We start from the raw sequence: 16,812 nt of genomic DNA, 5'->3' as shown, positions 1-16,812 counted from the left end.
AACGAATCACTGTTTCTGGCTAATAGATCCCGGGGCGCAAATATCTTTGTGTCCCTTTACCCAAGGAACGGCGCTCTGTGTTTTTCTTAGCGCGAAATGTCACGTCGGATGAAGCCACTAGGGTGCAGCACAGTGTACACTCTGCGTCTTGTTACGCGACTCTCGTTGACTCTGCCTGCAGGGAAGCCATGTAGTGCCTATAGCTAAACGTTCCACTATGGGTTCTGGTATTAATAGCTGACTTTCCTTTTGTGCGGCGCAGGAACGATGCACGGCTCCCGTTTTCAACAGTGAGAAGACGGAACGATTCTCAGTGCTGATTGGTCAGGAGCGCGTTACGCGGTTTCTGCTCTGTTCTTATTATGCTTCTGTTATGAGGGCGCGCTCGTAAAACAGCACTTCACCGCATAGCACGCTCCTGGTAAACTATCATTCCGAATAACGTCGTTCTGCCCTGAAAACGGGACGCGTACGCCTTTTTGTGACACATATAACGTATGTTAATTGTAACAAAAAGGCGTACGCCCTGCGCATTCCACGAATCAAGAGTGATAAAGGTATCATTCTGTACGCTCTTAGAAATGAACTTCACCGCATAGCACGCTCCTAGCCTACCATCATCGCGAATGATATCGTTATCTGCCTCCATTTGTTGAAAACGGGAGGCGTACGCCTTTTTGCGACAATTATGAACATCATAAGTGTCACAAAAATGGCGTACGCCTCGTTTTCATGAAATCAAAGAAGAGAACGTTGTCATTCGCGGTGATGGTCGGCTAGGAGCGTGCCATTCGGTGAAGCCCTGTTTTCAGTCCTGGGCCGACTTCTAAGGGAACTGTGCCGACCCGGCACAGCTCCCTTAGAAGTCGGCCCAGGACGCACATTCCCCCAGGGCGTCAGTTGTGACGTTGCCCACCTATGTGACGCCGACAACGAAGAGTCCTTTCACCACCCCCTGGTCCTGGCCTGTTTTTAGAATGTAGCACACTGAGCGCCAACGATTGCCAGGAATGATAGGGTTCTCGCTTCTGGGGCCCTATTCCGAGCTACCGATTGCGCGTGACCGACACTGTCGGTAGGCGAAGATCGCTCGCTCTCGATCGACCTTGTGGGAACGACCCATGCAACTTTTGATATTCCGACGGCGCGTCTAACGATAGCGTGCTTGAATCGCGAGGTGCACCGCTCGAGCAATCGAGCTGTTTGCAACCGATGGCACGTGATGCGTGATGTCACGTATCGACGGCATCGAGCATTTGGTATTTCCTTGCCTTCTAAACGTGTCGCTTGTGAACGATGCTATCGGCTGAGTGTCGGTGCACGAGCGGTTTCTCGGACCCAGTCGTTTGGCCTGTCGAGTAGCCAGAGCATTCAACGGAGATGGCTGCAAGTTACTTCGCGTGGCTGCTATCGAGGCCAACACGGTCGGACCTTATGTGCAAGTCGACCTGCCTTCATCACTCTGTGAGGCAGAAGCTGCCTCGGGCGGTGCCATATAAATGATCGTTGCTGCGGACTCCGAGGTCGGCAGTGCCCGTATCCCGAGTCTCCTGCATCCCGGTTGTCGCCACTTGCCCAATCACAGAGGCCAGCCGCTCCTCCAGCTCAGAGAGCGATTTTCTTTCGGTGGGGGACCTCCTCCCGTCTCCCGCGTGTGATGTGAGATGCGAGCTGCCTTGGCTTTAGTGGTGCTTTTCCAGTTGGTCCACGTCTAAAAGTTCCCATTGAACACAACTTCAATCAAGTAGTGGGATATTGCAACAAAAACAACATATATATTCTGATGATGCAGGGGGGCGGTTTTCCACTCTATGAGTGGAAAGCTACCCCATAGCTAGGGGTTCTGATATGAGTGGTGACAATGATGAGTGATGACAATGAGAGATGACGGGAATGATCGGAGCGGCGATGGCGATGATGAACGTGATCGTGATGGTGGAAATGTCTGAGAGCGCTGGTGGGGTCATCATGAGTTCCTTAGGCCTGTCGCCTCAAAAGAGCCAACTACATGACGGAAGGTCGCCCTGGAGTGGGCTGCGGTGTCCCAAGGGCCGATGACGGGGATATTGCAGTCGTCACTGCTGCCGCGAATTTTGAGATTTTTGTTGGTGTTTCGTATCTGATGCTAATTTACGCACCTTTCTCCACCTCTCAACGGGTTTCACTGCACCACCGCTGGCGTTCAAACGTGTAGCCAGCTCGCACCACTCCCTATTTCTGTCTTGCGATGTGTAGCCAGCGGACAGCCCACCCGTAAAGAGATTACTGTGCTCGCCCACATAGTCGAGCACTATGTGAAACTGCTCTGAGGTGGGACGTGAAGCGCGTACCGGTGAATGAATCCATCGCAGGTAGAGGAAATTATACAAAAAAAAAGAAAAACAAGCACAGCTTTTTTTTTTTTTTTTGCGTCGTCTTTTATTGCCTATGTTTGCTTTTATCTCAAATGCACAAAGTTATATTTGCGAACGCGCTCGTGCAATCGCTTTGTCGTCGTCATCTGGGATGCGCGTGACAGTGACGTTGAACACCTCGACGGGCTGAACGATAGTAAATAACCCAAGCGCTCGATCGTTAGACGTAACCCGAAATACCAAAAGTGGCAGGTATCGTTCCCGCCGCCTCGATCGCTTCGCCTACCGACACCATCGGTGGTCCGGAACTACATGTTGTAGCTGGTCAACGGATTGGGAGGTTGTCAGTGGTTCCTTTGCCTTTGCCTTTCGCACCTCCGACTGCTTTTCACTACATGTATTCACTGTCAGCCGTGGAAAAATTTGCTAGAGCGGGAAGCCGCTATAGAATGTAGCAAAAAACAAAATCATTACACACGTTGCTAGCTTATGAGGGTCAGAACCAGGCGGCAGTCGCCTTCTGGTGGTTCGTGTTGAAAGTTGCTATTTTTCACGTTCCCTTCTGCTGAGCTCTCCCCGCTGAACAAGCGTGCGCATCGGTCAAACGACAGGATCGTTCACGCGCGGCTCGTCTGGGAGCACTGGAATACCAAATTCTCGGCGCTGTCGTTCGATGACATCACGCACCACGTGCCGTCGCTTGCAAACGACTCGATTGCGCGAGCGAGGCACCTCGGAATAGGGCCCCTGATTCGAAAAGAGGGGGCGTGCTCCTTTTTGTGGCAATTATACATCCAAATTGCCACAAAAAGGCGTACTCTCCCCTGCTTTCCACGAATCAGGAGTGATAACGGCGCCGTTCTTCTCTATCCAAGTTGGGAATGGTCGGCGCACCGCCTGCTAGGCCAGGTTCTGTTTTTTTGAGAGTGTGCGGTGAAGTTGTGCTGTAAGAGTGATTCGAACACCCGCTGAGATGTAAGAACGAAACACATCGCGGCAGGAATTACAGCAGCGGTGGCAGCACGGCAGCGTCATTCAGCGTTCGCGGCGACACGCATCGTATATCTTCGTTACACTGCGACTGATGTCAGCCAATCTCCTTCCCAACTTCGTTTTTACATCGGCCTTAAATTAGGGCTGCTGTTTCGCGTGGCAGAGTAGGCCCGTTTGCACGAGAATCGTGCTAGGATTCCAAACGTGCGGAGCTTTCTTTACCGCAGCTTTGCAACTTCTTTAACCGACGGGTAGCAACTTCTTTTACCGAAGAGTCAAAGTGTCTTAAGCCTAATCAGAAATACTCACTTCCGCAGGTACTTTATGGCAATCCAAACACAAGTATATTAGATTAGAATTAGAGACACAAGTAGACTTCGCCAAGAGTTAAGCTGCACTGCTTTTTGTACTGTTTATACACGCATAATTAGTGCGCACACAAGACATGCGCAAATGCCATAAATAAGACAACTAATAGTAATATCGATACTATGCACTCAGGAACAATTCCTACAAATATTAATGTGGAGACATTATTATTATTTGGGTCATGAATGTGAACGTGACGATCTTTCTCTTTTGCAACAAATTTATAAATGACGTAAGGAATGCGGAACTTCACCGCATAGCATGGTCTTAGCCCACCGTCATCCCGAATGGTGACGTTCGCAACCCTAATTTGATGAAAACGGAGGGCGTACGCTGTTTTCGTGGCGTTCCTTTTCGTCCCAAAAATGGGGCACGCCCCCGTTTTCATCAAATCCGAGAGAGAACGTTGTCATTCGGGATACTGGTTGGCTAAGAGCGTGCTATGCGGTGAAGCCCATCAGTATTCTTGCCTCTGCCCCACTTTGAAATCGTCAACTCTCTTCTCCCCGTTTTCTTTTTTTTTTTTTTTTTTTTTTGCTATAGTCGTGACGATGCCCACTCTTGAGTGCGGCAAACAATTTCTAAAAGTGTAGTTATTACTTTTGGTTAATTATTGCGGCGCATGTTCTCCCGAGCTTCAAAGACGTCTGTACCGCGGATGGAACGTAGGGCCTCTGCAATTTCTCGTCCAATCACTACCATGTCCATTGTGGCTTGAAATGATAAAATGATGCATACTTAAATGTAAATAATCCTGATGCAGGAACATTCATATTATTCGAATTCAAGATCAACTTACAGAACGCTGAACAACCAAGTGTCGTTGCAATTTCACTGTTAAAAATGAACTTCACCACATAGCACGCTCCTAGCCAATCATCATCCCGAATGACAACGTTCTCGCCCTAGATTTGTTGAAAACCGGAGGCGGACCCTATTTTGTGCCATCATGCACGGCACAGAACAGGCTCCGCCTCCCATTTTCAACAAATCAGGGGCGAGAACGTTGTCATTCGGGATGATGGTTGGCTAGGAGCGTGCTATGTGGTGAAGTTCATTTCTAAGAGTGTTCGTCCCACATGGCCGTCTTCAATACATTTCTCCATTCTTTTACTTCTAATGTCCCAATAGCGAGGAGCTTCCGCCTGCATCCCGTCTTACAAAAAGGGCTGCTCTCACCTTCCCAGTACGGTTTTACGAAGCAGAAGTCTACTGAACTAGCTTTAGTAGATATAGTTGAACACCTAAAACAAAATCTAGACAGTAAGGTTCTGACCTGGGGCCTCTTCGTGGATTAACCAAGGCCTTTGATCTTACTGATCATAACATTTTATTGAAAAAGCCTAACTGCTATGGATGCAAGTGACCTCCCCTTGGAGTTTCTTAGAATCCATTTAAGTCACAGAAACCAGTATGTGACAATCAATGAAAAACGCTCATCCCTTTGTGACCCCTCGTGCGTGCTACTCCTCGTGAGGGGTGCCACAAGGCTCCATTTTGGGACCTTTTCCTTTTCTTGTGCATGTGAACGACCTGCCCGAAACATTATCGTCCACTACAATATTGTATGCTGATGACACAAATATTTTTGTCGAGAGCACATCAGTGGAAGACATTTTTAGAACGGCTACCATCCTGCTAGATAGATTAACCACGTGGCCTGCTGCAAATAAGTTAAAGGCTAATTTAACCAAATCATGTTTTATGATATTTCATCCACGGCAAAAAGTAATTGAATATCATAACTTTCATGTCATGCTTTGTAGCACAGAACTGCAAAAGGTTGACGCTGTCAAATTCTTAGGAGTTTACTTAGATTCTAACTTATCTTGGATCCCACACATTTCTCATGTGCGGAAACAAATTTCACAGGGTCTGTTTGCCTTATCACGTCTGAGGTTTGTTGTCCCAATCAGTGTCTCCTTACTTGTGTATTTCGCTTTGATTCATTGTCATATTTCTCACTGTCTTGAGGAGTATGGCACAACGTATAAATCGAGTATTCAACCTTTGTTTTTGTTACAAAAAAAAAGGCTCTATATGAGATTGTTAGTTTCTGCTTCTCATTGTTAGGTGTTAGAGGTATATATGCACTTGTTTTGTATAAATGTCACCTTCAAATGTACTAACTACTTCACAACATGGTAAGTTCGCTCAAAATATCAGTTGCATATAACACTAGTGCGTACAGTTTTAGAAATACAGAGCTGTGCGTCAAACTTCCCAAACCTCGTACTAAATATGGCTTACGATCATTCCAGTATTTTGCTGGAAATAATTGGAATTCCCTGCCACTAATTATGAAAAGTGCGTCAAGATTTGACGTGTTCAAGAGTTTGCTTGCAGATGTACTGTGAAACTAGTTAAGCATGTGCATATTTTGAATTATTTTATTATGTTTTCTCGGCATAGATTTGTTATAATTTTGTTATCATTTTTTGAGTACCTATAGGGACCGCATTACAGGCTCGCCTCGCGGTCCCGTTATCAAGCTTTGTAAAAATATCTAGTGTACTAAGTAAAAGATTCATCTCTCTCTCTATCTCTCGTTATCTTGAGGCATGACACGCTTCTTTGAGGGGCCTGCGCCATAACAACCATACCGCACGTAGATAAAGCATCAAAATCAAAACACAGCGGTTTCCATGGATTGCGGAACCGGAAAATGATACTCATGCCACGCTGTGGTTGCCACGTTGCCGATGCGTGAAATATTAAGAGGCTGTTGACGCGCTCGTGTACGAGCTAGCAACCGGTCCTCCCTGTGAAATTTTGCGCCAAGCGTACTCACTCTAAGAAAAAAGGGAGTACTTTTACTCCTTTTGGGGACTAAGTGCATTGCCACAAAAAATAGTCCATTTCGGGAGTAAATGCACGCGAGTAAATGAATGTCACAGAGTGGAGACTGCATTTCACGCGCTGTTGTAAGAGTCTCAAGCACATAATTCGTGTGCATGCATGAAAATACTTTGAAGCAAACCGTCAACCGTGATATATCGAGTGATATAAAATCTTGCGCCATACATAGGGCACAATTTGCGAAGAAAGATGCGCTAACTGTTTCTTACTCTGTGTGGCTGGAAAATTGCTACGTTGGCTGAGTTATAGAGCCTTATGCCCTTCAAATTGACCAAGGGCACATATTTACGTAGACTGTTACATTCAGGAGACCATTCGCGAAGTTCAGTGACAATTTGCAGTCCTAGGGAGTAAATGTCGGGACTAATAATAATTGGGTGTTTACGTCGCGAGACAACTGAGATCATGAGCGACGCCACAGCGGTCGGTCTGTGGATTGCTTTTGCCCACCTGAAGGTTCTTTAACGTGCGATCATCACACGGCACCCCGTATTTAACGTCCCTCGCGGAAGACGGCGTGTGTAAATGTCGGGACTAAATGTCAGGTTAGGGGACTAAAATGGGGAGTTATTGCAGACTAGGGGAGTAGAAGCTGCAATTAGTCAATTACTCCACGTTTCTCCCGCTGAGGTACGCGTCATGCGGTTACAGCTTTAAGCCTGATACGCAGAACTACTGTAACGCCATTACATTTTCGACCACGCATACACTGCAATAAACCGATAAAAGCTTAAAATGAAAACGGCGGGAAGCACCTTCTGGCATTAAAAACAAAAACAAAAAAATAAATGCAAGGGCGTTTAGAGAGCGGGGTACGTCACTTTGGTGGCAGTCTGCCCGGGCAACCGAAAAGATGTATACCGATGCGTCTCTGATCCTTCGCTAAAGGTTGCTATCGCGCAGGCAATGCGCTGCCTTCGCGACTTCAGCATTACTCGCCGCATTCCTCCCACGGAAGTCATAAGAGTTGATGACGACGATGATAGGGCAGAATTGGAGACGTGAGTCAGAACAAGGTGGGACTGGCTACTCCATACTGCATCATTCTCTAAGTTAACTATACGAAGTATAATAATAAGAAAGCGGTAGAAAAGAAGTAGAAAGAAGGCGAAAGAATTGATGGAAATCACCGGTGGAAACCTTGCCGAATGACCACACTCTTAAAAATGAACTTCACCGCATAGCACGCTCCCAGCCAACCATCATCTCGAATGATACGTTATTTGCCCTGATTTGTTGAAAACGGGAGGCGTACGCCTTTTTTGTGACACTTATGCTGCTAATTGTCACAAAAAAAAGGTGTACGCCTCCCATTTTCAACAAATCAGGGCAGGTAACGATATCATTTGAGATGATGGTTGGCTGGGAGCGTGCTATGCGGTGAAGTTCATTTTTAAGAGTGTAGCCAACCATAATCTCGAATGATATCGTTATCTGCCCTGATTTGTTGAAAATGGGAGGCGTACGCCTTTTTTGTGGCAATTATGAACAGCATAAGTGTCACAAAAAAAAAAAAAAAAGGCGTGCGCCTCCCGCATTGAATGTTCTTCTTCACAGTATTTTAGCACTGCGGTACTGGGCAGTGTTCGTTGCAATATTTGAGTTCGGTAAGCCAGGAAACTCCATCGCATACGAAGGGAAGTTTCGGCATCTTTTCAGGTCACCGCGAAATGTATCGGCCAGCTGCTGTAACTATCACTCATTGAGTGCTCAACGAGTTGGAGCGGCGAATAATGGAACGTAAAAATGTTTATTCAATCTCATCGCCATTGTCATAAGCGAACAGTGGCTCCGCTACAGTATATAAGCGTGCGCAGCGCGCTCATGTGCGTTCTTCGTCTTAACCTCATCGCATACGGATGTTGGATCCTTGTATTAGTCCATTCGTCCCTTCAACGCCCAACAACTTTATTGTGAGGTGATAGATGGGGAGTTTCATCACCAGGGACGATACTCTACCCCATTGCTGGTGGTGATGCGGGGAATGAAATAATGAGCCCCTTCACAATAAGGAACGAAGTCCTATGGTATTCAGAAAGGTGAAGAGAGCTTTGAGGGCTGAGGGATGGTAGGCTGGATGTACTCAGGGACCAATCAATTTTGTGAGAGAGAGGAGGCGAGAGTCGTTAAGGGATCCGGAGAGTACGGTTCCGGAAGGTGTGGGTAATGGACAGGAGTGTCCTCTAGATATTCCACAGCACCACAGTGACAGCATTGGGGAGAGTCAACCTGTCTCAAGCGGCAACGCCGCCGCGCTGTAAAAGCCACATCGAGGCGCATTTGATGAACTAATGCGGCATCTTGACGAGAGGTATGTCGTGGCATGCGGAAAGCGAGCGCTGGATCAACTCTGCTCAGCTTCAACGCCCAGTTTGCTAGGTAATGGTTGTTTCTCAGTCATTCGTTGTACGTATGTATCATCCACGAGTATTCAGTAAAGTGTCTGTGTGTTTTACAACTGTCGTATTCATGGATCTATCGAGTTATGCGGATAGCAACGGGCATTGGGTCCGTCAGCGACGATTGACTCCATCTACACCCTCTCCCCCCGGTCTATCCTGCCTCTCATGTTATAGCGTATGTAGGTAGTAGCGTATTTCATCATCTGAGCGGCCCCCTGCTAGCAAACAGGAAGAGATCGAATAAGGAACGGGTGACTGGCCATTCTGTCAATCTCTCAGTATATGAGTCCACTCCTGTTTGCTGTTAGGGTGTCGCACCAATGCAGAAATGCGACACCCCCGTGTTCCGTAAACTTTTGTCCCAAGCTGTACAAGAGATTCACAACAAGCATCTCTGGTAACCCACAGTGCTTTATCTGCGGGGAGGTACGTACTATCGACTATCGAACAGTTCAATTGACCCGCCAAAGCTGAAGCGGCATTGTGCGGCGAAACAATAAATAATATTCAGACAATTAAATAGGTAATTAACTAAGAAACGATTTGCTACTTGTACGACACCTATGTTTGCCTGACCCATTTCTACTACACACTGGCTTCAAGTAGTAGGTTGCTTCAAGTCGAACTGGGACCGTCGTCGGTTCCCTATAGACATAACAAGTTGTTAATATAAGCTGAGAACGCTGAAGAAAATGGAACCAGAGTTACTCTTCAGTGGATACGCTCTCACGTCGGTCTGCCTGGAAATGAGGCGGCCGACAAACTGGCGAAAGAAGCACACTCTCACTGCACCAGCTCATTCCCTCTCCCTCCTGACGAATATCCCACACTCTTAAAGATGAACTTCACCGCATACCACGCTCCTAGCCAACAATCATCTCGAATGATATCGTTATCTGCCTTGATTTGTTGAAAACGGGAGGCGTACGCCCTTTTGTGACACTTATGCTGTTCATAATTGTCACAAAAAAGGCGTACACCTCCCGTTTTCAACAAATCAGGGCAGATAACGATATCATTCGAGATGACGGTTGGCTTGTAGCGTGCTATGCGGTGAAGTTCATTTCTAAGAGTGCAGGCCCACTGCAACCGGTCTTGTGACTGCCTCGCAAGCTCATCTTCCCTACAGGCGATATCCCATGCCCGACCCCTGTTGTCCTCGAGATCCTGCACTCTAAGAAAAAAAAAAGGAGTAAAATGGGGAGTAATTGCATCTTCTACACCCATAGATTGCAATTACTCCCCATTTTAGTCCCCTAACCCCGACGTCTACTCCCCAGGACTGCAAGTAGCCACTGAACTTCGCAAATGGTCTCCTGAATGGAACAGTCTACGTAAATATGTGCTCTTGGTCAATTTGATGGCATAAAGCTCTAAACCCAGACAACTTGGCAATTTTCCACCCATAAAGAATAAGAAACAGCGCTCCTTTCTTCGCAAATTGTGCCCTATATATGTTGCAAGATTTTACATCACTCATATATAACGGTTGACGGTTTAATTCAAAGTACTTTCATTCATGCATACAAATTTTGTGCCTCGGATTCTTAGAACAGAGCGTGAAATGCAGGTCCCCATGCACTGTGTGACATTAATTTTCTCCCGTGCATTGACTCCCGAAAGGGACTATTTTTTGTGGCAATGCATTTAGTCCCCAAAAGGAGTAAAATTACTCATTTTTTTCTTAGAGTGTGCAACAGGGCCACTGCCACTGTTCTTCACCGGCTCCGGAATGGTTCTGCCTTTACGTACCGCTGGCTTCTTTCACGCAAGCTCTCCCATACTCCTGCCTGCCGCCACTGTCCTGCAATGCCCGAATCTCTGCAACACGTCTTCTTTGAATGCTCCGCCTACAATGAAGCAAGAAGCAAGTTCTTGCCCCCAGGGACACCCCATGCCTACACTCTCAAAAATGAACTTCACCGCATAGCACGCTCCTAGCCAACCATAATCTCGAATGATATCGTTATCTACCCTGATTTGTTGAAAACGGGAGGTGTACGCCTTTTTTGTGACACTTATGCTGGTCATAATTGTCACAGAAAAGGCGTACGCCTCCCGTTTTCCACAAATCAGGGCAGATAACGATATCATTCGAGATTATGGTTGGCTAGGAGCGTGCTATGAGGTGAAGTTCATTTTTAAGAGTGTATCACTTTAATAACGCATAATGCTTTCTAACTTCCATCAGGATTGCACAACACGCGGTCATCCTACCAGGCAACGAAAGGCCGACGCCGCCTAGACGCAGAAGGCCTTCTTAATACCTCGTCCCACTCCTTCGCACGCAGATGCATAAAATCAAGATGCCAGCCAATCGTTGCAGACGATTTCAAACACAGGCTTTCTGTGGTTACCATTGGCTGCGCATGCTACTCATGGCAGCTCCGGGCGCCGGTTGGCGGGCATCTGGGTTTTCCTCAGACGGGGGGCTTGTGCAGACAAATGTCGGTGCAGTTCCCTGTGAAGTCGGCCCAGGATCCGCGATCACTTCCCTCCCCCCCCCCCTGCGATAGTCGTGACGTTGCCTGCCTGAGCGTGGCCGACTACGGCATCATCACCACCACCACAACCACCAGATGGCGGTAGCTACGACCGCCAAAAGCACGATCGCGATTGGCGAACTGACCTCGTCACGTCATGACGTATATGACGTCACGGCGCTTGACCGATCACGCTTTGGTTCTAGGTGGTGTCGATAAGACCTCTTGTATCGACAGAGGAGCAAACCACGTTATTTAAGGCGCCGTATGAGCGATTCAGCAATCATTTACTTTCGTCGGATGCTAACGCTGGTTCAAGTAATCGACGGCATTCGGCTTTACATCCCAGACGATGACGTGAACAAGTAAACAACGAGATTAAAATAAAACTAAGCAGCACGTAACGAATGCCAAACGATCCAGACCCGGTGCTGTCGTAACCCACTGACGGATTTCCCCTCCACCAGAAGCATGTCTGCTGTTGCTCCACAACATCATCGCTCTCTGTCAGCGCCAGGTGTCCCTCGTTCGTCAAACGCGTCTCTCATGTTTTTGCCTTTCCAAATTTTGTTCAACATTTTTTAACTCTCCCAAACTCAAGCCTCGTCACAGTCTTAGCGACAAATTTTTGCATGAACTTCTTCCTCTCTCTCTTTTCTTTTTCGAAACAACCGTAATTGCATGCTCATGTCCTCATGTCACAGAAACTTGCCTCTTTCCACTTTTGTGCACTATTTTAGTAACGCAGGCAAAGGCATGCTGGAGAGCTGCTTGCTCTGCGGACCTTAATTTGGCGTGTTGCCTCTGTCTTTCGGGATTTATTTTTATTTTTTTTTCACTTTTGAGGCATTTCGAAACATTGCTTACAGCGCAGAAAAAGAGAACAGCCCCTCTTGTATACACATACTGACTTTTAGGGCGGCACTTTTTTTTTCTTTTCTTTTTTTTTTTTACTGTTCGCCGAGCGTCACGACGTCTCAGTTTTATAGGCAAATTAGTGGTCATTAGTTTCACACGTGTTTGTCTTAATTTTAGTTTTGCCACGTTCATTTCTTATTTTTATTTTTTTATTCCGTGTTAGCGCCGCGAAGCAACTGTGGCTATGAGCGGCTTACAGACGTGGACAGATGGAGGGAGGACAGGAGGAACGAGTGGGGGACGGGGGGTTAGTATGCGTCCTGGGCCGACTTCAGGGGGAACTGTGCCGACATTCGTCTGGAAAATCTTCGGAAAACCTCAGACGACACAGCCGTTTGCTTCGTTCAGAGTGATGATTTAGAGTAGAGTAAATTTTCAGGGAAGGTGAGCCAAACCGTATATATATATATGTGACGACATGCTGCAGGGCGACATGCTGGCTATATATGTTGCAGGGTATAGTCCCGCGGATTCAATTCACTTCAGTCAGTTTTTATGTTGGCCATGACCGACGTAGCCTGAATAATGGTGCACTACGGATAAGTTGGACGAGCTGGAGTTTTCTAACGTGCGCCAGAAATCTCCGACACACGGTACTACTAATTACTGCACTTTTGTATCCAGTCGAATCTGTCACGTATTGTCGCTATGAAACAACAACAACATATATATTGTGATGATGAAGTGGGGAGGTTTTTCACTCTAGGAGTGGAACGCTACCCCATAGCTAGGGGTCTAATATGACTGGTGACAATGATGAGAAACATGCTCAATGAAGTCCAACTTTCTGAAACGTGCTACATTTTCTAAGCTGATTATAGACAAAACCTCCTTATAGACAAGCGATCCAGAATTACATCGTTTATTTCCCTTGATTTGCGTAACCGGAAGGCGTACGCGTTTTTGTGACACGACATGCATGGCACTTACAGTAACTGCGCTTTTCTATGACACTCACCATAGCTAAGGTAAGTGTCATAAGGTGGTGGTGGGTATGGTAGCAGCTTGCCACAAGCTTAGTAAGTGTTATAAAACATTGTAAGCACCTGCTTTTCACAAATCAGGAGTGTAATAGTATCATCTGTGTAATCGTTGGCCTCCAGAGTGCATTGCGTTCCGCGAAGTGCCACTCGTCCGTGTTGTTTATGATGGGCATCAATCACGAGAAGGACAAACGTACGCATTAGTTAATCTCTTTACTACAGCTCTATTCTGGTATGTTCACAGTGCGAGCAACTGGTTTTCTCAATTGAACGTCGAATTAGTGGCGAATATGCGGTAATTACGCGAGTAATGTTGGAACAGACACAAATGAACGTCTCCGCCGAAAGATGCGTCACAAATTTACCACAACAATTATTTACCACGAGTTAGTTCGCGTGGTGCAAGCAATCAGAAACGTAAATATAGGTCAAGTACTTCTTTTAAAATCAATCAATCAATCAGGTCAAGTACTTGGACTGTGCACTTCATACAGACTCAGTATTGGGCACATTTGGCAACGCGGGAACAATGTTGGTTACACTTGAAACAAGGATCAACTGCGCCTTCTGCAAGGTTATCACAGAAGGATGTCCAGAAACGTTCCGGTTCTCCAACGATGGAAAGCTGTTGGTTCATTCAGCTGGCTCCGTTTCTCCGCATTTGGGCAGTTGTATTAACCGAACAGTGGAACACGGCGTCTTGCTCTTTGCGAGCAGTCCGTTAAGTCCGTGATGAGATGTTTCAATGTTCTCAACAACGTGTTCTCACCTCTCCGCCAAAGAACTATCTGCAGATGCTGACGAACATGGTCGAGAGTCATCGAACGCTGGCACAGAGACACGTACCTTCATGTCTTCGGTCAGTTCGGAGCTGACCTGGTCGTCACTCACGTTTTCAGGAAGACGCATTCCGGTCGAGCGTTCCTCCAGCCTGTACGTCTCGCCGTCATCCAACAACGTTTCTTTCTTCCCCGTAACAGTGACGTTGCCGTCTTTCACATTGACGCTGATGTCTTCTGCATCGAACCCACCGATGTCAACCTGACAGCCGAACTCATCTGTGCCGTCCTCCTCCAGTCGCTGACGCAGTGCGGGAAACTGGTTGTCAAGGAACCCCGGCTCAAGATATCGACTGCAGTGGGGGAAGTCTTCCAAAAACTCTGCCCACTCTTGTTGCAGAGGGTCGTCTTCGACGGACACAACTGGACACTTCTTCTCAACTGTGTCCTGGACAATACGCGTCTTGGAGAGGGCTTTCTTATTGGGGAATTGTGGCTGGCCATTGAAGATTACCGGAATCAGGGATTCTTTCCCGGCCTCGCTGAGTGCCAAAGAATCTTTCGTAGGGGAGGACATTTCGGATATGTTATCCAGAGAGCAGAGGAAATGAACGCGGCAATACTTTTGAAGTCTTCTCCTTCTACTTCACAGGAAATCTTCTATGGTTCGCAGCGAGACTTCGGTCCAACGTGCTGTGAAAGTGACAGTCCACAAAGTAAATTCGTAGCGCACGGATTCCACTTGTCGCACGGGAGCACTTGCACGGACTAGAGGATACTCGTTGATCACTTACAGGCACCAGTAGCTGCTGTCTGCAGAATGATACCGGCATCCGCGAAATGCGGTCCTTTTATTACCGTTACGGCAGCAGAAGTTACGTCATACGCATTTTAAGGCCGTGACGTGGAAGAAAGGAGGTGTGGGAACGTGCGGGAAAGAGGCCTGTGGGTGTGCAGGCGCCTGGGATTAAGTGTGTCTTGGAATCTGGGTGACGTGTTCTCAGGTGGTCGGTTCAGGCTATTTATACAGTGGGGTGGGTATTTTTGTCTTTTGCGATTTTAAGCTTGTTCCACAGCGAACGATCATTTGGCACGCTTAAAGGGGTTCTTTGTTTTCACTGTCTGCACGTCTGAATCATCAATTACCTACTGACTCCCATTGTGTGATGTGGCTCAGCAAGAAGAAGCTGTCTGCTTGGAGTGCTGAGTAGGTGTAACGACTGCCATGACGAAACTGCTTCTACGAATAATAAAACCGACACAGCGCACAGAAAAGAAACCCTGCGGACATGTCTCAGTATCACAAATATGAGGAAAAGTATCTATTTAAAAAAAGAAAAGAAAACAATATGCATACACTTCGCAGTAGAGGTCTAGCCACTTGCACGACTGAAGCTGTGCTGTGCGAGACGTGTGCAGCCTCCTGCAGAATTTTCTAGGAGTGTTTACGCATATGCGCGTATTTATATAGGGAGGCTACGAGGTTGCGAAGCCAGTGAACGCGTACTTAAGATGTGCGGGGATGTCTATAATTTGTTGTTAGAGACGGAGTCCGCTTTTACTTTTTGAATTAATACGATGTCCGCGGTCGATGCACAGTGGTCGCGTTTAGATTGTTAATTGATTGATTGATTCGTAAAAGGAAAAAAAGGAGGCACACTTAGATAGCTAATTTGCTCTAATGCACTAAGAACATCTTCATTGGCAGCATGTGCTCCTCTTGTGTCATTTTCAGAGACTATCGAAGACTACGAATTGACTTCAAGAGTTTCCTACCTTCAAACGCCCATTTGAGTACCGAACTCAAATCCATCATCCATTCACAGCCTTAATTATTAAAAGCGGTAAAAACCTTGACAGTGCGGGACTTAAAAACGGACACACACAACACACAGCACAACAAACAAACAACAACAAACGCGCGCTCAACAAATGGGTTTTAATGATGCAACAACAAAGCACTTATAGCTTGGTGCATTTCCATTGTGTGTTGTTGCATCATTAAAACCCACTGCATTGAAAATTCAGTGTTGTGTATTGTGTGTGTCCGTTTTTAAGTCCCGCACTGTCAAGGTTTTGAATTACCAACAAGCCGAAATCCCGACTCTTATTTTATAGCCGTACACGCCGCAATCAATAAGTTTAACTTGGTTCACCCGAATTAATAATGTACGTCCAATACAGTCATTCAAGAGTCAGTCGCTCAAGAGCTTTGGAGAGGGTCACTCCGCATCACAAGGCAAGGCATAGCTGGCTAAAAACGAACAATGCGGGGCGTTCCGAATGACTCTGAAATTTCAACTTCTACTTGAAATCTTCGCATGCGTTGAGCCCATGATTCAGTACTGCGTCCTCACAAGTATGACGCAGAAATTCTAATGACGTGCAACAATTCTGTCCAGTGTGATATGTTCTTTTTCTTCGCTGCTACTCAAGCTTGGCTCCGGTCCTGCTGAACATTCGTTACGTGGAGGAATGATCTCGGCCACCGTGCAAAAAGTATTTTTGCGCCCAGGATTGGGAACAAACAGCATGACGTCAGCGTGACATTGCAACACATCCTGCAGCTGCCACTATACGTCGGAAAACGAATCACGCGCATGGCAGTTAGTGACTCGCTCTCGGGTTGCGTGGGTCAGACGGACTGGCACTTCTAGGGTAATGGCATCTCG

The 16,812-nt window shown here is 46.8% G+C and overlaps 2 protein-coding genes across 2 annotated transcripts in view; both read right to left on the bottom strand.

Annotated features, from left to right (window-relative positions):
* The window catches only part of LOC135368282 (cGMP-dependent protein kinase, isozyme 1-like), a 169,927-nt gene that overhangs the window by 103,301 nt on the left and 49,814 nt on the right, over positions 1-16,812 (bottom strand). The gene's annotated exons all lie outside the window — the stretch shown is intronic.
* Positions 13,558-15,123, bottom strand: LOC135369532 (heat shock protein 30-like). Its single transcript, XM_064603114.1, has one exon. The coding sequence runs from the start codon at positions 14,715-14,717 to the stop codon at positions 14,127-14,129; it is 591 nt and encodes a 196-aa protein (XP_064459184.1). The 5' UTR covers positions 14,718-15,123; the 3' UTR covers positions 13,558-14,126.

This window comes from Ornithodoros turicata, chromosome 9, assembly GCF_037126465.1.
Source record: "Ornithodoros turicata isolate Travis chromosome 9, ASM3712646v1, whole genome shotgun sequence".
In the NCBI taxonomy this organism is placed as follows: domain Eukaryota; kingdom Metazoa; phylum Arthropoda; class Arachnida; order Ixodida; family Argasidae; genus Ornithodoros; species Ornithodoros turicata.
This window is presented reverse-complemented; position numbering and strand designations above follow the sequence as displayed.

Excerpts from the sequence above, each read along its gene's own strand:
- LOC135369532 (XM_064603114.1), bottom strand. The coding sequence starts at position 14,717 with ATGTCCTCCCCTACGAAAGATTCTTTGGCACTCAGCGAGGCCGGGAAA.